The sequence below is a fragment of the Sciurus vulgaris genome, assembly GCF_902686455.1.
Source record: "Sciurus vulgaris genome assembly, chromosome: 2".
NCBI classification, from domain to species: Eukaryota; Metazoa; Chordata; class Mammalia; order Rodentia; family Sciuridae; genus Sciurus; species Sciurus vulgaris.
Window position 1 is genome coordinate 12,476,008 of NC_136462.1, and position 27,572 is coordinate 12,503,579.

Here is a 27,572-nt window from a genome sequence, read left to right on the forward strand (position 1 = left end):
GACATCACACCCCGGAATCTTCAGCCCTTGAATGTGAACATGCAGCAGCAACTCTCCAGGGAGCTTCCAGGCCTTCAGCCTCAGGGCCGCATCACCCCTCTTGTTCTGAGGCTCTATCATCTTGGACTGAGCGGCCAAAGACCGCAGATTTCCAGGACGGGATGTCAGAGTTGGATATTCCATCCATCTGTAAGCAAGAGAGGCCACATTGTTGATGCTTCCCCTGGCTCTCCAGTCTGCAGACGGCCATCACAGGACTATCCAGCTCCTGGTCGTATGAGCCCATTGAATAAAGCCCCTCATAAATACGTACACACCTACTGGGTCTGCTCCTCTGGAGAAACCTAACACACTTGCTAACCCTTAATTGATGGATAAAGTCCTGGGTAACCACAATAAGGCAGAAAGGGAAGTGAAGCCAAAAAGGAAAGAGGGAAGCAAGTCTAAGGGGGTGTGTTATGGAACTAACCGCATCTTCAGAAGGAAGCACAGCCAGGCCTCAGTCACACCTACTGGCTGTCTCCTGGAATCCACATGCTGGCTTCATCTCTTGTCTTTCACTGGCCAAAGTTTGCCTCAAAGTTCAGCTCCCTTTTATTTCTGAGTAGAGTTACCAGGTGGCCCCTGTAAGCAGATCCCTTGTGCCCATTTCTGAATCCAGAAATGGTGAGAGGATCCAGGGCCACCCTATTTCCTGCTGTGGCATGAGAGGTCTATGACAGAACTTGATCTTCACCCCAACGGTGGCTGTGACATTCCATGGTGTTTGGTGGGTCAAGAAGATGGGGGCAGGTAACTCTCAAGAAGTGCCTCGGTTGGGTCCAGTACAGGAATATTGAGGACCAGAAGTGATAACAAGGCCTCTTCTTGGGGTGCAGGGCCTTTCTCACACCCATGCAAAGCCAGAGAACAGGGCAATGGCTGGCTTTATGCCTCCTTAACCAACTCCCAGGTTCTTGGAGGAGACTTTCATTCTCAGGATCTTGTTGGTGGCAATGCCAACCTACAAGTCGATATGGAGAACAACCTTGTGTAGTCTCTGGCATGAAGGAGGTCGCTAGGAGATTGGTCTGGAGGCTTGGTTTGCAGAGCAAACAGTTTACACTTAGTGTGGGTTTAGGCGGGGTGACCGGAGGGCGCCCACAGAAAAGAGAAAAGGTACTGAGTAAATGTTTGATCGGCGCAGGGGCTATGATGTCTGGCTCTCCGCTGTGTCCTCAACCCCGGGTTCTCTCGCCCAGCCTAAAATCAGGATTGTCCAGGCCTGGGGACCCTCACTGGAAACACGCCCCCTCCCCCGCATCAATCAAAGCGCTTGCAAAGCGCTTCCACCGGATGAGCAGAGCGCTGGCGGGTGCCTGTGCAGTGCCAGCTGCTTGTCTGAGCGAGAGGCAACCCGGCTCCTTCTTGAAGAACCGACTTGTTGATAATCTTGTCTCCAACAGTTTGTTGATGGGGAGGAAAAGTAGCGGCGGAAAGGCTCTCCCTAGGGCCGTCGTAACTCCTTACAAGGCGCAGCGGAGTCTCTGAGCACAGGTCCCGCGCCTGGGACTGCAAAGAGGAGAAAGCACAAGGCGCATGGCCTCGGGAGGGGCGGCCTGCACCTTCTAGCCCAGCACCGGGCAGAGACTGCGGGGAAGCGGGCAGTCCGCAGGGATGGAGCGCGAGAGGACATCTCCACAACTCAGACCCTATGACCTTCCCGCCGCCTGCGGATAAACCCGGGAGAAGGGCAAGCAAGGGGCAAGATCCCCTGGAACTGGGAGTCCTCGGCCTCCAGGGTGAATAAATAAATTATTAAGCGCCCAATACACAATAGCCTCGCTAGATGGAGACGAGGAATCACTGCAGCGGCGCTGGCGGCGGCGGCGGGGAGCGCGGGCGGGAGCGCAGCCTCGGGCGGGAGGCGGGCGAGGCTCTGGCTCGGCTCACGTCTGTTTTCCTTTTTCGTGCATTATTTATTTCGCCTCCGCCCGCGGCCCTGCTGTCCGAGCCGCCGCTCCGGGCCGGCGCCTCTCGCCGCTGCCTTCCGCGGGCCGGCGGAAGGCGCGGAGAGCTCGGGCACCCCGCGCCCCGGGCAGCCGCGCGGCGCCACCCGCAAGGGCGGGGACCCGGGCGGCGCGGGGAGCCGCCACCGGCTCGAGGGGGTTCGCGCGGTCGGCTCCCGGCGGCTTGGAGGCGACTTTCCCCTCCCTCCGCCCCCGCCTCGGCCCTGGGCGCCGGGTGCCGCCCCCCCAACCCCCGCCCCGCGCGCGGCCAGGCGCAGCCCGGAGCCACCGCGCCCTGCGCCCCGTGCGAGCGCGCCGCGCCCGGGGCCCCAGCTCAGCAGCCCTGGAGGCCCAAGCGGCGCGCAAACTTTTGCTCCAGTGCCGGGCGCTCCTGCTAGGCGTGTGAAGCCCCCGGGCGCCCGCGCAGCCGCCAGGGTGAGGACCGAGGCCCCGCCTAGAGGGCGGGGGGACTGGGGAGGCGGCTGGCTTTAAATGGGGGTCGTCCGGCGGACGGGAAACAGAGCTGCTGCGGGGGGAGCGCTGACCTCTCTTCTCTGCCCCGAGGATCGGTTGGGGCCGCCGCCAGGCAAGGTGGCGTGGGGCATCGGAGGGGTGCGGGCGGAGATGGAGGCGTGCGGGGAAACCCACGCCCCAGAGCCGGAGATCCGGGCTGGCGGGGCGGGCAGACTTGGGTGCACACGGAGGTGCATATGTTGCAGTGTGCGCAGTGAGGCCGCGGGGCAGAGTGCAACGCAGCCAGTGATTTCGTGATGATGTGCATGGAGGGCTCAACGATTGTGCAGGCAGTAGTCTGTAGTGTGCTTGGGGGTCAGTGGGTACGCACTGCTGTTTCTGTAGGTGTGTGCACAGGGTGAGTGATTCCCGCCGAGCTTCAAGTGTGCTCCCAGTGAGAGTGAGTTGTGCATGACTGTTTCTGGGGGGTGCATGGGGTTCAGTAAGTTGACTTTCTGGAGGTGTGCATGGGGCCAAGGTGTGAACGCAGTGTTCTGGGGGTTTGCGCCAGGTAGGCTGTGAGTCTGGGATGCTCAGAGTCAGCGAGTGTGCAAGCTCAATAGCAGGTGCATTTACGAAGGTGCCCCAGTGTGTGGGGCGTGCCCTCGGGACCTGGACTGCTGCGTGTGCTCTTGCGCGGTGGCGATGGTGCCCGCGCGGTGTCCACCTGACCCGAGCCTTGCTCCCCCGACAGTTCGCCCCACCAGTGGGCGCCACGGGCCGAGATGCTCCTCCGGGACCTGGTGCTGCGCCGAGGCTGCTGCTGGCCCTCGCTGCTGTTGCACTGCGCGCTCCACCCGCTCTGGGGCTTCGTGCAGGTGAGCAGAGAAGGGGGCTGCCCTGGTCGGGAGGGGGGAGGTGTCCTTTCACTCCCTGGACCCTGGTTCCTACAGCCCCGCCAGGGCTTGGTCCTGGGGCCTGGAAAGATAGGAAACTCCAGAAAGAGGCTTCAACTGTGGCCTATGATCTGCAGGACAGGGCCAGGGCTTGGGCAGAGAACAGCTTTTGATCATAACCTTCCTTTATAAAAATTTGGGGAAAGAAACAAACTTACAAAGAAAAATGATCCCAAGAAGGTACATTATTATTTCCCACCAGAACCCACTGCCACACTTCATATTGCTCTTCCTAAACTGAGTCTCAACACAGCAGGGAGCCCTGTGTGTTCCTTGTAGGTAGCAGAGCTGGGGATGGAGACAGATTGTGTGTGCTACTGTGACCAATATAAGAAAGACCTGTCTCTGTCAGACTGCTTGAGGCTGAACCCCTCACCCTGGACCTCCCAGACTCTGGGACAGAGACCAGGCAGCCACCAACTGAAGCTATACCTCTTAGGGGTGGTGACAAGGTCAGATGGGATGGTCCCTAGTACTGTGAGAGTGGACACAGGCTGTGGTACAGTGGAGAGGTAAAGAGGACTTTGGTGTGTGCCAGCTCTGCCCCTCACCGACCAAGGGACTTTGGGCAACCAAGATGACCCCTCGGATCCTCGGTCTCTTCCTGGCGGGCTACTTACTCTAAGTGCTCAGTGAGATAAAGCAAGTCGATTACTTTGCCTGGACCATAATAAACACTAAGGAGTATTCGTCCCTGCCACTGAGATAAGTATGAGGAACGCCCCCTTCTCTCTGGCCCGCTGGGGCTTCTGGCGATCACCAGGTAGCATGGCATTTTTGAATTGTTACAAGTGATATTTTGGGGGGGTATTGAAGCTAGTATCTGAGCTAGTTGCAGCTTTATGTTCTCTTGGGATCAGGGACTTGGGGATGAGGACTGTTCAGATGGTTGCCCTGAGTTGGGGTGACTGAGGAGGTGAGATTGCTTACAAATCAGCTCTGGACCATGAGCTGCCCCAAACTATGGGACCCTGCTGGGAACCAACTCACACAGACTCGTTTGAATGGTGTCCTGGGGGACCCCCACAGAGAGCCAGGGCTCCAGGGTCTCCACCCCCAGGGCCAGGCCCCATCTTCTGCTCTCTTTTCTGTCTCACGATTGTTTTCCTTTGGAATGACGGCTTTGTTTAATGTGTGAAACAGCAGTTCCACTCCGCTGCGTGTCCCCAGATTCAGGATTCTGTCACTTCTGAACACTTTGGCGGTTTGGGACTAGTTTCCCTTGTTCAACTTTTAACTGAACCTGGCATGTGAAGTTCCCTTAGCTTTTATATTCGTTCGTTTATGGTTTTCTCTTTTCCTCTCTTCCATGGGCTTTTTTTTTTTTTTTTTTTTTTTTTTAAAGCAAGGCGATGAGGTTGATAGCCTTCGGGCTGGTCTGCTGTGTGAATTAGCAGGATCTATCCAGAAGACCACTACCACCCCCGCCCCACCCCCTAAAAGGAATTATTTTGTAAAAGCAGCTCAGCTTTTAAGTTGTCCTTTTAAACAGGCAGTACTCACACAAGCAATTGTGTGTGTGTGTGTGTGTGTGTGTGTGTGTGTGTGTGTGTTCCTCTTACTCAATACAAATCAATTTTCATGAAAATCAATTAGAAAAGGAATCCTCCAGATAAATAGAATGGGCAAAAATCTTGGCTTGAGGCTCTGGAAAAATTAATTTACAAATGATAGGGACAGAGAAGCCAAGGGAAAGGGGGTTTTGGAGTGAATGGATCTGGTTTTTAAGCAGAAGAGCTGAATCCAGGGGAACGTAGTGGGGAGGACAAGTGGAAGTGCGGGGGCCATGTGTTTTTCTTTAAGTGGAGAGAATAAAATCTGTCACGTCACAGGAGTTTCTCGAACAGAGAAAGAGCTGGAGAAAGAGCTTGGAGCTATCTATGCTTCCATGAGCATTTTGCCAGAAGAATCCTCCAGAGTGGTAAACATTTGGAAGGATGGGGCCAACGCAACCAAGTCTTAGGATTAATGGGGTCATTGGTGAGGCAGGAGACCTGGGGTCCCCAAAGCACCAGGCTCCTCCCTTGAAATCAGCCTGAAGCCTCTGGCTGCTGCTGGATGATAAGAGACTTAATCGTTAAAGTCAGATGACATTTAAATTGCCAGAGGGCTGGTGGGGGCATTCCTTTCCCCTTCTTACTTTAATGTGTCTGGAATTGAGATTTTGCGCTTTTGTGATCTAGGGTTCTTCCAAGTTCACTTCAGATGCTTCCTTTTTTTGCAAGGGAAAAGATGACAGCCTGGCAGATTTATTAGGTGTGACAGGAGTGTGTCTCATCAAGTTACTGTGGTGCTGGCCTGTCTCCATAAAAGGTGCCAGAAGCCATCGTCTTTGTGGTCGCCTGTCTAGAGCCATGGTCAGGGACACAGGCCCAGGGTCTGGCCTTATGGGTCTCCTTGTGCCGATGAGGAACTCACCCGGGCCCAGGTGAGGCCAAAGCCTGCAAGAGTCGGTAAAGCTTTGATTATCTATTCAATGGCATTTATTGGACACCTACTGTATGTCAGGCCTGTGTTAAGTGCAAGTGACTTAATGTCCCTGTGGCATTGATAGTCTGTCCATGGAGAGATAATTAAACAAGTGATTATAGGACAGAGAGCTCAGTAGGTGCAAATAGCTTGGCCCTGGTGCAGGAGTCAGAGAAACATCTAGACGCCTTAGTGCTGCAGCTGAGACTGGAGGGATAAAGAGTCAGGATGCAAATGAGGGGAAGCAGAGGCAAGAGCCCCAGGAGGCCGGGGAGGCAGCGAGGGAGGGAGGCAGGAGGTCCCCTTACTGCGGTAAGCCCCTAATGTGGTGTCTCGCAGATTAGACTTGATCCTGAGGCCCAGGGGGACTGTGCAGGGTTTGAAGTAAGAGATGACATCGTCTCAGATGGGCACTTCAGACATCAGCCCGGCTCCAGCTGCAAGAATGGGTTCAGGGAAGGGACAAGAACAGGAGCAAAGGGGCTGGTGAGGGCAGGATTGCCAGATTTAGGAAATAAAAATATAGGACATCCAGTTAAATTTGAATTTCAAATAAATCACAGGATGTTTTGTAGCACAACTAGATCCCATACAATATCGGGGACGTGCTTATCCTGCGAAGTTGTTGGTGGCTTATCTGTAATTCCTACTGAACAGGACATATTCCTTCTGAGAATCCTAGCCAGAGGCAGGTGCTGCCAGTGGAGAGCCGAAGGGGTCCAGGTTTAGGGACGGTAGCAGAGGGAATGGAGAGATGCGGACAGATTTGAGCCCTGGTTGGGAGGCAGCGCCCGCCAGTCCTGGAAGCCGCACTGATTGGGCAGGAGCGGGAGGTGGTTGGGGAGCACTGACTTGGGGACTGGCAGCCATAAGCACTGTGTCCCTCAGACCACAACAACAGGCGCCAGATCCAGGCAGTGCCCACTCCGGGCAGCCACAGCAGGATCCTGGCTGAGGAGGACACTGCGGAGCTGGGCAGGGAGGCAGGTGATGGCCGGCCGGGCGGGATCGATGCCAGTGTGGTTCTGTGGGGCTTCAGTGAGCCATCAGCCTCTCGTGGCCCCTGACCTTTGCTCGTCAAGTCCAGTGAAGAGCAGGTGATTCCGGGCAAGTTCCCTCTCCTGGCGAGACTCCCCAGGTGAACAGCCATGGAGCAGGTGCCGAGCCAGCTCCCAGCGCCCGCGGTCCCTTCTCCACTGGCCCAGCTGCGCCACCGCCACACAGCAGAACCCCAGTGTGGAGCTGGTTGGGGAAGAGGGTTGATTCTCCACCGCTGGGCAGACCAGCTCCCAACGTACCTTTGCACTGAGCACCAACTGCATACCGGGTCCTGTGCAGCTGTGCTGCGTTGCTTGGCTGGCTGAGCCCTGTCCCCCCTGTGTGTGGCTAATAAACCTCCCTTCCTGGTTCTCATGGGGTGATCAGGGCACATCCCCATGGCCGGCACCTGGCAGGGCTCAGCAGGTCACTTGTTCAGGTGAATCAGCAGAGATTCACCTACCTGCTGCCCAAGAGACCCTCAAATGAGTGTGGGGAGTCAGACATCACAAGACACCAGGAAAATTGCCACGAAGAAGTGTGTGCAAGGTGGAAGAGCAGAGCTGGATGAGTCAGGGGCTACAGTCGGGGCGTGGGGCTCAGGACAGCTCGCCCAGGTGATCGTGCTAGAGTGTGGGGCAACGGGGCAGAGACACTGGCCAGGATCTCAATAGCCACTGTGAGCACTGGGACACCAGCAGCCATGGCTTGTTGTGCTGGACCAAATGACCAGGCAACTGTGTCCCTGAGGAAGAAGGACAGCCATCCCAGCCTCAGCCTCCCACCTCCTGTGAGAGCAGCAGGTCAGACAGTGCCCCTGGTCCTGCCTCAGTTGGAGTTTTAAAATGCAGCGTACCCCCTCACCTCCTCCTCCTCCAGCCTTGGAATTTGGCCCTGAATTTCCTACCCATCAGGTCACCACGTTGACCACTTACACATCTGTGCCCTTCTGCCCTCCCACAAATATAGGTTAAACCAACGTGCTCCCCTTGAACTCCCTGGTGTCAGTCGCACCATTGAGGCTGGAAAGTCATTGCTTCCGCCCGACTTGAAGTTCACGCCCTCGGTGGAAATGGTCTTGGGGGCCGGCCGTTCGGAGCCTGGAGCTTTCCAGTAACCCCTGGGGTCTTGGAATGTGCTCATGCACAGGGGGCAAGCCCAGTGTTGGGAGCTGAGCCTGATGTGTGGGAGTTAAGTGTGACTCACGGTGGAGCCTTCGCTCTGCCCAGGGTTCTGAGTGCAGCAGAGGTCCTCTACCAAGACTGCACGGTGCTGAGCAGGAGCCCAGGGCCTCTTGGATATTAACTCTGGGCTGCAAAGCAGCCCACCTCCGGCCGTTACCCCCATGGCCACTACCAAGCCTCTTCCCACTTAGCAAGTGCCGTGGGGGCGCCCATCCCTGCTGCCTCTCTCCCACGCAGTGAAGCTAGTCCAGAGTCTCAGCCTGCAAGGGCAGGCTGTGCACAGTTGCAAGGAAGATGGGGTTCTGGGTTTCCAGTGTCTCAGAGATAACAGCAGAGGAATTCCCTGCGGCCTTCGTGGAGGTGGGGGGTGACCACCAACTCTGCCCCGCAGGCCTTGAAGTCAGCCTGTGCCCTGAGGCAGGCACCAAACCTCCCTGGCAGCCCGTCCCAGCCAGTGGTTCTCACAGTTCTCGCACTGACTTTACCTATGGTTAACCTGGGAAGCAGAAGGAAGTACACAGGCCAGGACCCAGGCCCAGCTCCACCTGCGAGACTGATTGGATCAGTGCCAGGCAGTGGGAGAACTTGTGAAAGGTGTTTGGGGCTCCCGGGCAGGGCTGGCGCTGGGAACCACCCGTCCAGCCCAGGCTTCTGCCTCCTTTCCTTGCTGACAGATGAAGAAACTGAGACCAGTGCTGGGGAAACACCAGGCCAGGACACACAGGGGGAGGGCTCTGGTCCCATCTGTGATATCCCTCCGTCCATCCGTCTGTCCAAGCCTCCATCCCTCCATCCATCCTCCAAACATTTGTGAATGTCAGTCAGACCTTTTCTGGTTTGTAATAAGAAGAGGGAGCCCAAGGCCCGGCCCTGCCTCACAGAGAGGACACTTCCGTGGTGAAGACAGGGAGCAACCCAAGAAGAACCTGGTGCTGGGGTGGGGGGCTGTAGGGAGCTCTGTCCTGGCCTGGGAGGGGAGATGCTTCCCTGAGGAGGTGACACCCGAGCTGCCTGGTAGGCGGGCAAGGGCTTGAGAGCTTCCTGCCCCAGGAATAGCATGTGCAAGAGCAAGAACCTGAGAGGGTGTGAGGCCAGGCAGGGTCTTGTGGGCCATTGACACCTGGGCACTGGGGAGGAGCTCCCTTGGCCTCGGGGTTGGAGACGATTTGATGCAATGTGTTTCCCAGTGGGACACAGGAGCAGGGGCCTGGCCAGGCATGATCCTCCCCAAGATGGGGGACCTTGCCCCAGAGTGGATACAGAAGGACCACAGGGGCTATGACTAGGGAGAAGGTGAGGTTGGGGCCTTACGCTGCTGCGGGGAAAGCAGAAGTGCTGAGCTTAGATCACTGAAGACATCCAGGTGTGACGCCCCTGAGCAGCCACTTGTGTCTGGGCCTCAGGCTCCGTATTTGCACCAGAGGGAAGTTCTACAGGTCTTTCTCTTGTGAGTATCCAGGTCATTGGCCCCAGGGTCCCATAGCTGGTCCCTGGCAGAGCCGGGGACAAAAGCTTGGTCTTCGAGGCCGCCAGGCCGGCCTCCCTAAGCGCTGTCGCTTGAACCTTCTGCCTGTTCTCCCTGCCTTGGTCTTGGGGATGGGCCCCAAGTTCCAGCTGGCAGGGACCTGGGGGGCCCCATTTGGTTTCCAGAACCTCACTGTCTCCCACGTCTTTTGGGTGCGCCCATGTCTGTAGGTGACGCACGGTGAGCCCCAGAAGTCCTGCTCCAAGGTGACAGACAGTTGCCAACACATCTGCCAGTGTCGGCCCCCGCCTCCGCTGCCCCCACCACCCCCGCCCCCGCCGCCTCCCAGACTCCTCTCTGCCCCAGGTAGGTAAAGGCTCACTTGTTTTTCCCGGGTTGCGCTCTATGTTTTCCTGGGCCCAGGAAGATCCGGTGAGTGAGGCCGAGGACAGCCCTGCCTCCTTTGTAATTTTCCACTGGCCGAGCGGGAGGGAAGCCAAGGCCTAACTTTTCCCTGCAGTCTGCAAAATGCTCTTCTCACAGAACACTCCTACGAGATGGAGAAGGATGTTTCTCCATCGGTTAATCGGATAAAAGTCAATCTCCATTTGATGAGTGGCCCGGCCTGCGTTGTTCTGGAGGCCAGATCTTTAAAGGGGGCAGCGACTGGGTACTGTCTTAAACACCCCAGCCACGTACACAGCTTTATTTCTCGGCTTGAATTCATGTGTAAGGAGCCAGTTGGTGTAGGATCGAAGGCACGGCTCTGGGGGCCAAGTTGCACGGTGCCTTTCGGTCATTTGCACCCAATTCTGCTAAAGCCTCTTTGGACTCTCCTCACTGGATGACTGCATCTCTGAGCAATTCGATTGCCTGGTCATTCCAACAGAGGAGCATTTCTTCAGCCAGAAACGGTCTCAGCCCTGACCTCTAGGCGGTCAAGCTCCCTGCTTACAATCGCCGGTTGATGCGGTCTCTAAATGGAGACTCTATTTTAGATGGACCACTCATCCTGAGAGCATGTCTCCCTTCACCTCATTAAACATCTTCATTGAATTATTTGGGGCACATTTTAAATAGCCTTGTTCTCTGCTAGACCGTGTTTCCAGCCTCTTGGTATACAGTTGGCAACGCAGTGTTCTGGGGCATCTGGTCAGTTTGTGTGAGTTTCTGCATTTTGTCTGCCAGGCTCCTGCCTGTCCCTGTCCTTGCCTGTACCCTGTGTCCCCATACTTCTCAAAGTGTGGCCCTCCAATGACCTGCTTCAGCATCAGCTGAAGCAACAGTTTTAAAGCACAGCTTCCCTGGCCCCCTTCAGTTCCACTGAGTCAGAAGCTTTGGGGTGGGGCTCAGAAAGGCCATGACGACAAGCTCCAAGGGGGTCCAGTGCAGGGCAGGTGGAGACCCTGGGCCAGCAAGCCTCCGTCCAGGCCTCCAGGGGATCCTCCTAAACCGATGCTTGCTCACCTCTTTTCTGGAGGGACCCCCGGTCCTGTGTTGTGGGCACAGCCTCTGGCACCTGCTCCTGCATGTGAATTCCAGCTGCTTCCCTCTCTAGTCCCCATACACAGGGGCAAAGGCCAAGAATGGGATCTTCTGGGATCTCTCAGTCCCTCAGGAAAAGCCGTCCTGTCAGCACCCACAGAGTAGCCTGAGAGAACACAGAAATTATTTTCCAGGGACACTGGAAATTCCTGAGTAGTTAAGCAAAAGTGTAGCCCTAGAAAACAGTCACATTAACCTGGGTCTCTAAGAATAAATGAGAGGGGCTGGGGATTTAGCTTAGTGGCTTGCCTAGCACATGCAAGACCTTTAGTTCAATCCTGGGCCCTGAAGAAAAAGAAAACATGAGATTATTCTAGGTAGATAGGAGGTCGTGGGGATAGGGCACCAGGCAGAAGGAGCAGCGTTGACAAAGGCCTGGTGGTGTGGCTCTGAGGCCCCTCTTGGGCATCACAAGTCCTTCAGTGGGTGTGTCCTAGTCTGTTTTCTGTTGTTATAACAGTACCTGAGACTAGGTGAGTTATAAAGGAAACAGGCTTTGGGCTCATGGTTCGGAAGGCTGGAAAATCCAAGAATGAGCAGCAGCATCTGGTAAGGGCCTCAAGCCATATTAAGACATGGTGGAAAAGTGAGGAAGGGCAGGCAGACCCTGGTGGAAGGGAGAGTAACTAAAGGGCCAGAATAACCTGCTCTTGCAGCCGACCTAGCCATTCTTGAGAGAACTAACCCAGTTTCATGAGAAAGATATTAATCTCTCTTAAAGCCACTCCTCCCAACACAACCGCACCGGCAACCAAGTTCCAGCCTGCTTCTTGGTGGGTCAAACCACACCGAGGCTATAACTGGGAACTTTACGGTGTGGCCAAGGGCAGACTCCAGGGGTCCGAGTGCTGGTGGCGTCCGTCACATTTCACCCCGTGCATCCCTGTTAGCAGCCACCGTGGCCAATACCACCTATTATTTGCCTTATTTTCTTCCTTACCTAGACTCACATTTTGTGTATAAAAATTAATTTCCAAAGAAAGTTTTATAAGACCACTAGAAATGAAAAGCCAGGGTCACTTGCTTAAATAGAAGGCAACCATTGAAATAAATGCAACAAGAACAAGTCAATGTTCTAAACTTCTAGCCTTCTGTGGAAGGTTCTGAACTCAAGGCCTTCCCTCTTTGCTAGAAAGGGAGAGAAGCAAGTGGCAGAAGAGTGTCAAAGCCACAGTAGCACCAAGCCGAGACTCTCTGTAAAGCTGTCAGGAGGTTATGAGAGAATCAAAGAGCGGTCCACAGTGGGTAACTTGGGTCACATGTCATTGTTGGACCAATCGTGGTCAAGCCTCAGCTTCTTCTTCTTCTAGAAAACGGGTTCATGGATTACACTCACTCCACAGGGGTCTCCAGAGGGTCCCAAAGTGCACAGTACATTTGAAAACTGGGGGGATGTCCATTGCTGCTGATGGCCACTCCAATAGGAGGCGGCCTGGAGGGCCAGCTGGACTCGGGCGGGAGTTAAGAGGTGCTGTTGGAGGGGACATGTGATCCCCAAAGAGATTAAATCAACCTGGATCATTCAAACGGGGCAATGTGCCTCCAGCCAGAGCGGCTTTGGCCTTGACCTCTGTGTGGTCAAGGTCCCTGTTTGCAGTTGCAGGTTGATAAGGTCTAGAAGGAGATTCTGTGTTCTAGACAGACGGCTCCTGTTTGGGCCTGTCGGATGCCCGGGATCCTGTCTGGATCTACCAGACAGGCAGGAAGGACCCGGGAAGCCCAAGAGAATTCCCAGGGGGACCTGGGCAGGCAGGAACCAGGGACGCCGGACAGGTATCAGGGAGAGAGAACGGCTGACTGAGGCCAGATTCAGAGCCCAAGGATCAGGCGGGAGACATGGTATAGAAGTGCCCTTGATCTGCAGGTGGGCGACTGGGCGGGGGGGTGTGTCTGGAACAGAGGGACAAAGAAGGGAGGGAGAAGACAACCATTCCTGCAGCTCTGTGAAGTCCCCATGGAGGCAGTGACCAGAGGCCACTGTGGGAGCTGTTGGTGTCCTCCACATGACCAGACAGGCTTCCCTCTTCAGCCAAGCCATCCTGCCCCTGCCCTGCCACTCAGGGTGACCAGCTTGTCCCACTTTGCCCGGGACTGTCCTGGGTCTTGCCCTCAAAGTCCGCTGTCTGGGAGACCTTTCTGCTGGGCTCCTTTCTTCTGGTGAAGTCCTGGCCTTTGCACAGCTGGCTTTGTCAGGTTGAGTCAGGTTGGTTGGTTTCCCAGACTGCTTCCGGAATCCCCTGGATGCGGGGCTGGGGCAGCGCAGGCTTGATCCCTCTGGTGGCCCAGCTCTGTGCCACTGTCCAGCAGCCCTGCCCTGGGGCTACCTGCCCTTGGGAAGGAGCGTGGAAGGGGCTCTTGTGACGTGGACGTCCTCTGCTGCGCCTCTCTCTCGGGCCGCCCACAGCTCTCACACCTGGCGCCGGTCACACCTACAGGGAAAGCTGCTTCATACACTTTTGCAAGCGGTGGCCGAGGGAGGCTCTAGCTGGGTCTGTGGCAGAAGCCCCTGCAAGGTGTGTTTAAACAGGTTGCCGGCGGGCCTGGGAATCTGCGTTTCCCAGACTTCTTCGGTGAGGCTGATGCCCCTGCTCCTGGGCGCTCTCTGAGAACCAGGGCCCTAGAGGTAAGTCACAGCAAGTGGCTTTAGAGGCTAACCCGGCCTTGCGCCCCCAGCTCTGTGACCCTGGGCATGTGACCTCCCTCTTACAGCCTCAGTTTCCTGGCGTGATTCCTACCTGAGCGGGATTGCTAGGAAGATGGGCCACTCTGGGAGGAAGCGTGCTCGAGGCTGGTGTGCGTGCAGTCTTGCCTGCCCTGCCTGCCCTCTGGGCTGGGCTGCAGCCTTTGTCCCCGCTCTTTGATTTGGGTGGGGAATCCTCTGCTGCGTGGAGCCTCCAACTTCCTGAGCGTGGAATGGCCGGTGACCATCCCTGCTGCCTGTGGGTGTCGGGAGGATTCCTGACAGGCTGGCACCATGCGGAGCCTGGAACCCAGCTATTGCTCCATAAATGACAGCTGCCAAGTAGTGATGGCTGGTAGCGGCCGCTGGCCACTGTCAGACTGGAGGTGCTTCCACTGGGTTCTAGCACTCTGCTGAGGCAGCAGCCTCGGATCCGAAGCCGCGAGGATGGAGTGGGCTCGGAAGGATGTGTAGACTCTACTAGGTCCTCCTCAGAGTTCTGCTCGTGTCCCTTCCAGGTCAACCCTTGCCAGATTTGGGATAGTCCCAGGATGCACGGGTGGGAGAGAGCCCAGCAAAGGCATCTCAGGGCCTGGCTGGAAAGCCCATGGCAGCCCCAGAACCGAGGACCGGGGCTTGCTTGGTGACGGTCAGTGATGGGCCACGGGTCCCTGCTGTGCCTCAGATAGCTGAGGCCCAGGAAGGAGTGGTGTCCCAGCCCCAGGGAGGTGTGCACACATGCCCTCCGAGATCTGCTTCCAAGGCCGGGGGGCCGGAAGCAGCCGAGGCAGAGAAGAGACTGGGGTCCACAGGCCCACAGGGCCTGTCTCCGACAAGCTCAAGGTGCTGAGATAGATTTTATTTTTGCATTTATTTTATACTTGGAAAAACCAGAAGAGAGGCTCAGTGACTCCCCAAAGGACACGTGGCAGGGGTGGAGCTAGGAATGGGATCGCCTGGTTCCCCTCCTTTGGGCCAGGTTTCAATAGAAAGAGACCAAGAGGACAGTGGAGTTCTAGAATGCCCTTTGGCCATCTCTGTTCACACAGAGTGCTAGAAAGAAACCAATAGCTAGAGCTCAGCCTGTGGCAGAAGCTCCACTTTCCTTATCTCATTTAATCCACAAACACGCCTTTGCAATAGGCTTTGCCATTCCCAGTTTCTACTGTCCAGAAGTTCAGAGAGGGTGAGTTACTTGTTTGAGGCTGCCCTGTAGGCAAGGAAGGGCCGTCATTTGATTGCTTCCTGCTTTTTCCCCTGCTTCACACCCGCCCTCCGTCACTGATATCAGCTTGTGGGGGCTTCCCTTGAGTGGCCTCGCTCCCTCCTGTCTGGGAGCGGTTGTAATACTCTAGTCCTTCTGTCTGCCAGCCTTCCCTGGAGTTAGCCTTCACTGCAGATCTTTCCCTGTTGTGGGCCAGCCTCCCTTGGGTTCTTCATGCAAGCGTATTAATTGCCTGGGACTGGCAATTCGTTAACTAAGAGGAAGCCTTCTCTGTGCCTCTGGGGTTGGTGCCGGCCAGGGCCGCCCACTGAAGTACTTGTGCCACCCCGTGGACTGGGCTTCCTCTTAGCCGCAGAGATGGGCTGGCGGAGCTGTGGAGCCCTGGTCTGATGTGGAGATGGGCAGGCTGGGCAGGACCCAGGGCTGGCCATGTCGGGAGGGAGGCTGGTAGATTTTGAGGAGCGGCCCACTGGGGAGGCCACCAGATGTCACAGTGCTCCTCTCTGGTCCTCGAGTCGTTGATGGTGCAGCAGGGACCACGAAGCAGCTGCAGTGGGGCCAGGAAGGTGGCGGCAGTTCCACCTGCCCCTGGTGTGTCAGCGGCTGGATTTAAGGACTGGATTTTTGGGCATGAGTCAAGGTCTAACCAAGTTCCTTGGCTAAATTCCGGGGTCTCCATGTGCTGGGGGCAGGAAGAGGAGACCCAGCCCCTGGGGGCCACGGGGCCCAGTGACGGGCCCAGCAAGGGCCGCCAGCCCTGTGAGCTGCAGAGGCTGGTGAGTGCTGCTGACCACGTCCTTGGCTGGGCGTGGTGTGAGCGCATGGCGGGGTCTCTGGACGTGGGACAGGCCACGGGCTTTGGCGTGTCCCGCTCCATGGGCTGTGCTGTGGGCTGCGTTGGTGCTGAGCTGGCTGTCACCGTCGGCTGGATCACCCCTGCCCCGGGCTCGCCTCTTGCTAGAGGGGGGTTGTGTCGTGTTTCCCCCGAGCCACGCGTCTGCTCTTCTAGTAGCAGGACTGGAGGGCGGATGGCCTCTGGCTCCGTCCAGCTGTGTGCTGGTCTCCTGCTTTTGTTGTTCGATCTCCAAAGCGGTTGTAGGAGAGTGAAATCCGGCCCAGGGCAGCCCCCGAGTTGCCTGTCACGGGAACTGAGGTCTCTGCCTCTGCACAGTTCTTATCCCGGTGGCTGTCCCATCCCAGACGTGGACAGACTGCCCTGCGTTCCCCTCTCCGTGTCGTCCACCAGGCGTGGGTGTGACGCTGGCCCCACCTGAGTGGCCCAGATCCCTAAGAGCCTGCACAGCTGATGGCTTTCTTTTTAACCTGTCAAGTCCCAGCGTCCCAGATGTGGGACACCTATAGAAACAAATTGAGCAACAAATATGCCGCTTACGGGAGCTTTTGGAATAAATGCTACGTTTTTAGAGTTCAGCTCTTTTGAGAGAAGTCGCGGGTGAATGATTAGAGCATTTGGAAAAATCTGTCTGCGTGAAAGGTGAGCTCCAGACGAGGACCCACAACCTGTCTCCATGCGCCTGTGATCTCGTCGAGTCAAAAGCTGGAACTGAGTGGGCCTAGTGACTTTATTTTTGTCAATTTCCGGTTTTTCCTTTCTGACTTCAATAAATAGAATGAGTTCAGTCTTCCCTTTATGTATTCCTATCTGGCAAATAAGAAAAGACGGCGAGCGGGCGTCTGTTTCAGTTTCTTTCTTGACTCGGTGAGCACACGCGCAGAAACGGGCTTGTCCTGGCGCGATTCCGGGACTCCTGGTGGACTAAGGCCTCCCCGCACCCAGGAGCCCCGCCTCCCGGTGACGTGGTCCTCAGTCAGGTCCTACCTTCTCTCTCCATTTCGTCATGTCTTGGCCACCTGCACTGAGGGCAGGAGACCAGGTCACCAGATTCTGTTTTGTTGTCAACAGGAAAAATTAAATGAGGTCTTCTGCAGGGGCCCCCTGGCTGTAAGGAGGTAGGGGACTCACCCACCTCGGCTTCTGGAGAGCCTGCCTTTGTTCCCCGAGTGTCTGTGAACTCCGTGTGCCCTGCTCTGCGTGAGGCCCCGTCTGTGTCTGCAGCGGGCAGCCGCACTTGCAGCTGGTGGTGACCCTGAGGATGGGTGGGAGAGACGGTGACCTGGATGCAAATCAGGAATTCTTAGATTATCACCTGATGCCGGCACCTGGGGGTCTAGAGACTGGCTCAACCCATCCCATCCCCAGATCACCCACTTCTCCCAGAAAACCTGACCTTGAGATGCCTCGGCCTCAGAAGAGCCACATGGCTTTCCCAAGGTCACCCCCCAGTGAATTCTCTGGGACCCAGATCTGGGTCATTGGCATCTGGGTGTCGGTTCCTCTGTCTGCTGTCACCTAAGCACGGCAGACACGCTGAGCCACGTGGTAGGCAAGGGTACCTTGTGGACGTGGCTCACTTCTCTTAGCCATAGAAAACGTTGCCTTCCTACCGTAGCGCTGAGGACAGATGAGTGTCCTGTGGAAAGCTGATCCTCAGTGGTCACTGCAGGGTGCAGGTGGCCTGGCTCCATCCTGCCTGCTTACGGGAAGCGTGCAGGGAACCACACAGCCCAGGTGCACACAGCTTTGGCTTCTCGTTTCCTCACCAGCTTCATTGTGAGTGCCAGTTTATGTCACGACATTCATTTTGTGTTACAAATGAAGGCAGTTAGATGAAACCCTGGGGAGAGAGCTTTCTGGGGACCAGAGCTTTCAGCTAGCTTTTGGAGCGGCTCAGGGGCGCAGCACAGGGGTCCTGGGAACGGAGATGCTGCAATCGGATGTCTTGGTGCCGACTCGGTTTCCCCAAAGCAGTTGATCGTTGAGATAGGGAGAAACGTCTGACAGGAGGTAGTTTGAGCAAGAATCCATTCTCTCTTGACCTTCGAATCCTTTCCTTGGTACTGAGTCAGCAGGCTGAGACCTGCCTGCCAACCCCCAGAGCTGGGTAGTTTGGAACTGGTGGCTGGTGGGCTGTTGGGAGGCTCCGCACAGTGCCTGGCTCAGGGACAACCCCTGTCACGTTAGCTCTTCAGTGTGATTCCGGAATTCACCCGTGTCCAGGACAAAGCAGTCAGTCTGACCAGTAAGTCGAGGACAATCTCAAGCATGTTACCACAGCAGCACCTGGAGCTCAGCACCACTGGGGACTGTGCCTGGCGGTGGGGGCTGCTGGGGTGGTTATGCCACCTGCCACCAATCACAGCTGAGGAGCGAGGAGTGACTCTTCCCAGGGCAGAGAAGCAGCAGGTCCTGGAAGGAGCATCTGCCACAGGCTGTCACCTTCTGCTCTGATTCACTGCTGTCATCTTCTGCCCAAACCCAGACGTGACCCCAGATGTCCCCGGGAAACTGGCAAACTTGAAGGAAAGGTGGTCCTCTTCCTCCCGCACTGCCCTGAAGACTTCTCCAGGAGCGGGGGTTGAATGAGGGATTCCCAATATGTAGATTTAGAGAGTTGTTCCTCACCACAATCGTTTATTCATTCAACAAATATTTAGAAGGTTCCGAGGATGCCAAACACTTCATCTGGTCACTGAGGATGACGAAGTGGAGAAGTCCAGTGAGCTCACAGAGAACGTTTGGGGGTTCTGTTTTTTCTCACGTGGAGTTTGAGATCCCTGGGACAGCCAGAGCACACGAGCTTTGCAGGCAGAGCAGAGCGCCCGAGTCTCCAGGGGTCAGCCGAAGGGAGAGGCAGTGAGCACAGCTGGGGCAGCTGAGGCGGGAGCCGGGAAGAGGCTGGGCCAGGACACAGGACCCTGCCAGCCAGGCCGTGCCGGGAGTGGGGCTTGAGACCCCCAGGACTCCGTGGCAGGCCTGCTGACAGGAAAGGCAAAGCTCAGGTGGTGGAGACAAGGTGATCGGTTGCCAGGTGAGGAGGATGCTGTGACAGTGGAGATCCTGAGTTCCGATTTGTCACTGTGCCTCGGAGGTGCCATGGAACACCATCAGCTGGGGGGTCACAAGCTGAGGGCAGAGGTCTGAGCTGGCCTAAGGATGAGGAAGGTGGCATCGAAGCCACCAGAGCCCCGTGGGGCCAGGATGGGGAGGGAGAAGGATGGGCGAGGACAGCACCAGAGAAGCCTGAGATGGAAGCAGGTGAGAGGAGAAAAGCCAGAAGCCGGGATGCTGCTGAGGTCAGAAGCGCTCTCGGGAACAGCCCAGGAGCCACCTCCCTCTGTGGGCTCGCCAGCTCCTCCTCCACAGCTCAGCCCAGGCCACTAGGAGCTGCCGAGGGGCCAGGCCCATGCACAAGATGGCTTTCACCCCGGGCCACGGAGGCCACAGGTGATGTCAGGAGGCCTGGGGGAGACAGACCCCTGTGGGCCTGGAGGGTGGGGAGATGCCCTTGGCCTGGGGAGGGTGAGCTGCCCTCCCAGAATGGGAGCAACCTGCGCCAGAGGCTAAGGGAGCAGGTGTGGGTGTGGTCTGGGACCACCACGGGCTTCAGAGCAGAGCCCGAGCGCCTCTGGGAGCTGAGGCTGGGGGACGGGCGGAGACCCTCATTCAGACATTTCTTGAGTGTTTCTCCATCCCAGAGCTCCAGAGGTAGCTCCAGATGTGCGGCCCAGGTTCTGGCAGGGGCCATAGAGCAGGGAGCAGTGGACACGGCCACCCCGGAGCTCAGCAGCTGTGTGCTGAGGGGTCAAGTGCCAGGGGCAAGGAGAGTCAGGGGGCTGGGCACCGCCTGAGCCAAGGCCTGCAGGGGAGAGGGAGCAGCAGGCTGCGACCTGGCGAGTCTGCCCAGGTGGAAGGACAGCTGGGTCAGCGCTCACCAGCTGGTGAGGAGCAGCAGAGGCCCGCGTGGCTGCAGCACGGTGGGAAGCAAGGACTGGGGGTGCAGGGGTGCAGGGAGCTCTTCACTCAGGGAGAAGGGGGCGTGGGTAGGCACAGAGCCCAGGAGGACGCCATCTGAAGGGCTCCCAACAGAGTCCCCCTACTACTACTGTGGGCTACTGTTGTGCTAGACTGTGGGCAGTGGGCAGAAGCAGGGACACCAGCTCAGTGACGCAGGGGAGAGGTGACGGCCTCTGGGACCAGGCAGCACCAGATAGGAGCCGACTGCTGGGTGGTAGCCTGGGTGAGTGGGGGACAGGATGGGAACAGAGCATGGCTGGGGCCTCCACTGAACCAAAGCAAGCAGTGACAGCAACCATTTCCCAGCACGGCCCAGGGCAGGGGCAGTGCTGAAGCAGGACAGAGCCACCTGTTGGGAACCACCAGGCAGCCAGTGGGAGCCACCGCTGTAATCCCAGCAAGGCTTTCACTGAGCAGCCTGTCAGTGACCTGGTGTGGGTGTCATTCAAGGGGCTTAATATGCACCACTGAGTGGGAGGCGAGGGCGTGTCACACTTGTGATTGTGGGAGTGGCCGGAGTGCGTTGCTGCAGAGGTGACGTGAGCTGGCCCCGCCTGCATCCCAGGACCCAGGGCAGGTGTCCCCAGGGCTGCCTTGCAAGCCTCCCTACCAGTCCCAGGTCCTGGCCTAAGCCAGGAGCCCATCTGACCATCCAGGGAGGTTGTCTGTGGGCAGGAGGAGGGATTCGGAGTGTCCTTCAGAACCATGGTGAGGTACTCGATAAGGGAAGTCCAGGTGGACAGATGAAGTCAAAAAAATAACAGTGAACACCCTCGGTATGCTCAGAGTAGAAGAGTCCCCACCTCGGAAGCCCTCTAACTTTCTCAGTCAAGAACCAACTGAAACAGGAGTCCAGGTGCCCCAGGGGAGACCCTGAGTGTTCGAGAGCCGCCGGGTCACTCCTTCAGGCACTCGACGAACACCCTGGGGCATCTCCTCTGGGCCAGGCACCGTGGTGGGAGGTGGGATCTGGGGCTACCGAGTGGTGCCAGGCCCAACATGGACACAAGGGGTGGCCCCCTGCACGGTGTCTGGGGAGGGCCTCTCCGAGCTGGCTGAAAATCCAGGGGATAGCATTCCAGGCCACGGGAACCGCGCACACAGGCCCAGGCCAACAGGGTTCAAGAACCCAAAGATGACCTCACTGGATGTTGTGACGCGGAGAGAGGGCCACCTAAAAGGAGGCTGGGAAGGCTGGTCCCAAATCACGCGGTCCTGTAAACCCTCATTTACATGGCAGAGACACTTCCTTCAAAGTGCCGTGGAAAGCCATTAAAGAGATTTTGACCATGGCCGTGACACTAATGGATTTGCTTTTTAAGACTGTCATTGGCAGTGAGTGGGTTGGAGGGTGAGGGGCTCTGGGGAGGCCAGCGGGTGTCCACAGGGCTGTCCAAGTGATATAAGAGGAGGGCCAGACTGGGACAGTGACTCAGGGAAAGGGAGGTGACAGTTCCCAGATGCAGCTGGAGGAGCCAGCCGGCTGCGCGGTGCGCGGAGACCATTCATCTCAGGGCCGGGAAGGAGGCCCAGCACCCCGTCTGTGTCTCTGTTAGGTTGCTCGCTGTGGCAACCCTCTCTTTCCAAGACTGTGCCAAGACGTTGGCCGTGCTTCATTCCCTGCATGACCTGGTGTGTGGGGACTTGATTTACGCTACCTCTCCTTCCTGTTTCTTTCTCTAAGTATGGCCAGGCCATGCATGGGAGTGGTGTTTGCTGGCCCTGCATCAGGGGCCTTCCTGGAGCTGGTGGGGACCAGCCAGGACCTGGTGGTGGCATCTGTACAGCCCCTTGGCCTCTGGAGGAGGAACTCAGTGGAGGCTCAAGCGTCTGTCCAGGAAGCTTCCAGACTGCGGTATCCCAACTGAGTCCTCTGCCAAGCACAGAGCAGGCTTGAGCACCAAGTCCTTTCTGAAAGCTCCTCTGCCAGGGACACCGCTGCCTCCCCTGGGTCTGCATGCTGGCATTGAAACCCACAAAAGCGCTGGACTTACGAGCTGGAAAGGGCTACCAGGTGCCCGGGGTGTTCTCACTCGGCCCGGCAGGCGCTCCCTCCCCCACCCCCTCGTCCCCGCTCCTCATGCTCCTGACCCGGGCTCGCCTGCATCCCATCCCAGGGGCAGTGCCCGCCCTCCCTTGCCCTTTCCCTCTCACCCGAGCGACTCTGACTCTCCTGTGGCTCCCAGTCAAGGGTGCCTTGGAGACACGGGTGTCTGTTGCTGGAACTTGGGTTGACGGTGAGTGCTCCTGGCGTGTGGTGGGCCAGGGATGATCAATGACCTGCTCCCACCTCCCGCGCTACAGGGACCCCGCTCAGTCATTGGACCTTCTTCCCAAGCAGCAGATTTCAAGTCCTAACCTGGTATGCCGAGCAGAGGTGGCTCTTTCCATTTTTGGAACTCAGGGACCCACATTGCTACCGTGGAAAGAGGTGTCTGTCTCTTTCAATGATTCTCTTTCACCCTTCGGGCTAATCCAGATTAATTTATGAACCATGTCCCAAATGCCTACAGTTGCCAACCACAGAGAGATGTGAAACACTGGGACCTGTCTCAGGTCCTCAGCTGGCGTCAGCCTCACTGGGGGTCCCTGTCAACCTCTGGTGACCCTGCTGACTTGCAGGAAGGTCAGCAGTGGGTCCCCTGAGCCCACACACAAGGCTGTCATCTGCTGCCTTCTCATGGGAGATGTGGGAAATCTGTGGCACACTGAACTGACCCTAAGACACCGTAGTTGTGGTCCTGGTCACCCTGCTCGACTGGAGAACAGGGCCGTGGCCTTCACCAGGATTCTTGTGTCTCTGCTTGTAACTCCCATTTCAAATTGAACTATTTCTTCGTCTGGTGGGGTCAGGTACTTATATTGGGCCATGTTCTTTTTTAAAACCATGTTTTCCATGGTCTCTGCTCATCGTCTGTCTTCGGTTGGTTCCCCAGAGGCAGAACCTGCCTGGAGTTTGGGCGTGTGTCATGATTCAGTGATACCCCCAGGAGGAAGCCACAGGGAAGTGAGCCAGCCAGGACAGGAGAGGGGAGGAGCTGAGCCGGTGTCCAGGTGGACAGTCTTGGAGCCCGCAGGAGCCCTGGAGTGTGGACAGCCCCACACGGGAGGTTCCACGCGAGGCCCAGCGTCCTCTAGGCCTCCAAGTCCGTGCATCGCTGCTGCCCCAGAGGAGGGATCTGAGTCTCCCCAGCATCTGCCTGTTGGCCATGAGGAGCGTCTCCACTGAGCACAAGGTTCTCCTCAGGTCCTTGGCCCGGATAGGGCGGAACCCGTGGCCTGAATTACTTCTGAAATTTCTGAATGTTTCTTCCTCCCGCCTTCTTCATCCCTTTTTCCTCCCTTTCTGCTGAACTTCTCTTCCCAACGGGATGGAGTACGGTGTCCTAAAATGCCCAGCTCCCCTCAGAGACCTAGGGGCAGCTCAGACGACCCCACGCAGATGAGCGCAGTCTCCACCAGGCCTCAGACGCAGACATGCTGCTGAGCAAACCCGGCTCCTCACTGCCCCCACCCCAGGCCAGGCCAGACCTGGATTCCTTCACAGCCAGAAATACACAAAGGATTTTCTTCTCATCTCTGAGAACATTCTGGGCTTTATAACCAGCAAAGCAGTTTATCTCCGCATTCAACTCTAAGATGCTTTCTGCGGGCCCCTTAAGCCCTGTGGGATTAACCAGCCCTGGCGGCTCCACCCAAGGGCTCAAGGTTCCATGGGAGGATGGCGGATGGGGCAGGGCGGGCGGGCTGCCACCGTGACAGGTATTAACTGCTGCCGCCTCTGAGGTGCAGCCATTAAGTAACAGTACTAATTCCTTCCTTCCTTCCTTCCTTCCTTTATTCCAACCACAAATCCACAAGACATCCATCTTCCCTGGGTGTGTTCTGGAAGTTACTACACTGCTCAGAAAGTTTCCAGAGTCTTCCCTCCAAGGGTTTGAACCTGAGTGACCAAAATGGGAGCAGCGTTCACCAAGGCCCTGAGGGAAAGACTGGGTCTTGTGCTGGCGGGGAGGATGCCAGGTTTCCGGATGGGGTGGCCAGGCGAGTGGGTGACTCGGGAGGATCTTGAGGGAAGGAAGACTTGGCTCAGACGAGTGAACCCAGAAAGTGCCCAGGAGAAGGGTTGAGTCAGTCAGACTGGGGGACGTGCGGGGCTGAAGCTATACCTGCGGGGGTTGCGTTGGCTGGAGTTGGAAGCCGTGGGACTGGAGCACCCCAGGGGACCTTTCTGCCAACTCACCCTTGCTAGGAGCCGCAGCTGGTCGGGGAGAACTCGGCCCGTGCTTTCCTTTCTGTGCTCGGGGAGGGCAGCTCCGTCTCCCCCATTGTTCCCAAAGACATAGATGGAAGTGCGTCTGTCACTGAGACTGCAGCCCGGGCCACTGCCCCAAGAAGTACGAGAATGCTGGCCAGGCTGGCAACCACACAAAGCGGGCAACAGGCCACTTCCAGTAAGAGAGAGAGAGAGAGAGAGAGAGAGAGAGAGAGAGAGAGAGAGAGAGGAAATGGGATCTAACCATCAAAGATACTTCACATTTTAAAATCCTGATTTTTTTCTGTTCTGTTGAAAGAATCAGCATCTCACAACCCTGTTGTTGGAAGTAGGAGCAAAAGCTCAGAGCAGAGTCCCTCAGGTGAAAGGGGAACAGTGTGGGGTCTGGAAAGAGGAAAGGAGAGGGGCTGCCTGTCGATTGGGGCGCAGAGAGCAGGGCGCCGGGCTTTGCTCTGTGTGCGGGCTGGCCCCTGCCTCTCCTCTCCTGGAAGTCCCGGCAAACGCCCAGGCCTCATTCCTCCTGGTGGCTTGGCTCAGGAAACGGGAGGGATGCTGAAGCGGCCCCAGGGTGGATTTGGGACAAGAGCTAAGGCCAGGGAGCCCACCATGTCTGTTCTCCACTTCGCCATCTAACGGAAGTTCTGGAAAAGGTCCACGTGCTCTATCAGAAACTTGGGGTTGAGGTTAGATATGCTTGGAAATCAGTCCTGGCTTTTAGGAAAGCAGCCATGTGTGTGGGGACCACGGGTTAAGTACGCCACCAGGCAGCCCAGCGCCCGTGTTCCTGTGCTGAAAGTGTGGATCTCCACGCGGGTGAAATTCCTCAGGACCATCTGCGGCTCCACTTGCGCTCAGCTCAGGGTTGCTACCAAATTCATCCTGGTGCCAAACTTCCTTTTGCATGTGGAAATCACATGTAAAGGGTTGAGGTCCTACATCTGAAAAATAGCCCTTCCTGCACTGGCTAGCTAGACTGTGGTCCATCCCTAGCGACCCTACATTCAGCTCTAAAGAAGGCATCTGCACTCACACTGATCTCAAAGCGCTGCTGACCTGCGTTATGAAAAGGCACATCACAGGGCTGGGCTGGGGCTCCACGGGCGAGCGCTTGCCTAGCCTGTGTGAGGCCCTGGGTTCCATCCTCACTGGAGGGCTCTCAGAGTGCTTAGAATCTCAAATGGGTTACCTTCCTACACTGGAAGATTCTAGAAACATCCAAAAACTTGTCAGTGGAAGGAAATGAAAAGTTGGTGTAGTGGTTGCCTCTGGAGAGGGGAACTGAACACCTGAGTCAAACCTCAGGCCATCATTTCCTTTCTATCTAGTTTCTGGGTGTTTCTAGAACCTTCCCAGTCTTGGTCCTAGTTTATGGTGTTGGAATTGTGGAATGTCAGCACCTAAAAAACTTTCTTTCCTAGTGAGGGGGCTGAGGCCAGAGCGGGCAGTGCCTCGCCCCGGGCTTTGGCTGTGGTGTCTGTTTCTGCTCACGTGGGTTTTCTAAAGCAGGTGGACAATGCTGGTTTCTGAAGTGTCTGTCTGAGGCAGTCTCACCTCTGAGGCCCCAGTAATGTTCCTGTCAAAGGAAAATGATGGAGCAGTTGATTTTGGTGACCTTTGTGCCCAGCTGTCGTGGAAAATAAAGAGCAGATGGCAGTGGCTGGGTTCTTCGGGAGCTCAAAGCCATTGGATTCAGGCACACGGTGCTGGGGGAGCTCATGACTGTGAGGAATTAAAGGGGAGCATTCCTCCTGAAAATGACATGGCACGACCCCCCCATCTCCCTTGCTGGGAACTTCATTTCCCTCATTGCTGGGGTGCGAGACCCGAGTGAAGGAAGCACCTCGCCCCTGGGTCCAGCTCACGTCTCACAAACCCTCCAGTTGAGCCAGTCTTGCGTCTGCCCTTGGGAGAGGCTGCAGGGACCGGGACCCTGGTTAGGGACTCTCCTCACGTCAAGGCCCCATGGCCAATGATAAAATCTGTTCTTCAGGCTGGACCAAGGCACCTGCTGCTCAGATTCAGGGAATGTGGGCTTTGTTTGACTGTAAGGCTGGGCAGAAGGAAGAGGGACATTGGGGTCAGGTTGCTTGGAATTCAGTCTCCATCATTGGCCTCTCCTCATGGAACTTGTTTTCACTTCTGTAAATGGGGACAATGACATGCACATTTTCTGATGCAGGCACCTGCCAAGGGGCATCTACTATCATCATATTTTTATTAAGCAAATTGAACTTTTTAAATTTTTTTTTTGAGACAGGGACTCACTAAGTTGCTGAGGCTGGCATCAAACCTGCAATCCTCCTGCCTCAGCCTCCCAAGTTCCAGCGATTATACGCATGTGCCACCGTGCCCAGCCTGGACCTTTTTTGATATAATCCTTTTCCTCCACAAAATTCTCTGAAACCTTAGGTGTTTGCTTGCCTGCCAGTAGATGACCAGCAAATCCTGGCACCGGCCCAGGGGCAGCCTCGCGTATCTGTGCAGTGGCCCTTGGTTTTCAGTCACATGAACATAAGCAGTAGTGGCCGTGATCATGGCACCTTTCCACAAGGGGAAGGTCGCTCCCTGGGGTTTGGCCTGTGCGCCTGACTTGGAGTAGCCAGACTTGGAGTAGCTCCCTTCCGCCATGGGGAAGGTCCTGTTTGGAAGGGGCAGGATCCTCTCCTTTCAGGGATGCTTGCTCTCCGGCAGCCTTGAAGAAGCCCCACGGTTGGACCTTCCACCTGGAAAGGATGGCGAGCGTCTGCTAGGTGGGCTGGGCAGGGGCCCCCCTCAGTTTATGCCCCCCTCTTCCACCAAGAAAAAGCAAGGCCGCATGAGCTGTGCCTGTCCCCTGCTCCCCAGCTTCTCTGTCACCCTCGCCAGCAACCAGAAAAGGCCAGAGGCCACTGTTTCCTGCCCTCTGCCCCTCCACCCACTGCCCGGGGTGAATGGGTGCCTTGTTCTCAGGTTTAGAATGAACTGGGCTGTGGGTGGCAAAGGCGCATTGTCTCCTGCCTTGGCAGGGAAAGTTATGGATGCCTTGGAAATAATGCCTTGGCTTCTTCTTGGACCCTGTTACGGACAGTTCTGCCGCCCAACCTCTCCGTAGCCGGGGGTCATTCTGAAGGCCATTGACTTGGAATCTCAGAATGTCCCAGCTGGAAGGCCACAAGTTAACTCTTGCCATTGGCCCAGTGCCATTGGTCCTGTGGGCTGAGCCTGCGTGGGATGCACCGGCCTCTATACCCAGCATAGGGTCCGTGAACGAGCCCTGGAGCTCTCCCAGCCCCCTGGGTCTCCACAGGGGACATTTGGGCATCACAGGTGGGGAAGGAGTCCCAATGTCATCTAATAGGCAGAGGCCAGCAATACTGTCAAACATCTGAAGGGACACAGGACAGCCCCCTACAACAATGACAAATGTCACAGCAGGGG

At 56.7% G+C, this 27,572-nt stretch overlaps 1 protein-coding gene across 4 annotated transcripts in view; it reads left to right on the plus strand.

Annotated features, from left to right (window-relative positions):
- Positions 1-1,541: 1,541 nt before the first annotated feature.
- PRIMA1 (proline rich membrane anchor 1) overlaps positions 1,542-27,572 on the plus strand; it is a 47,153-nt gene continuing 21,122 nt past the window's right edge. For 2 of the 4 annotated variants that reach the window (XR_013762301.1, XM_079130152.1), the window contains exons 1-3: positions 1,873-2,423; positions 3,196-3,319; positions 9,784-9,919. Coding sequence is in view for 3 of the 4 variants with exons in the window: in XM_079130152.1 (XP_078986278.1) it covers positions 3,227-3,319; positions 9,784-9,919 (229 nt within the window). In the remaining variant the exon portion in view is untranslated. Of the gene's footprint in view, positions 1,782-1,872; positions 2,424-2,459; positions 2,580-3,195; positions 3,320-9,783; positions 9,920-27,572 lie in introns of those variants that run through there. The other 2 variants (XM_079130154.1, XM_079130153.1) reach the window with 2 other exon arrangements.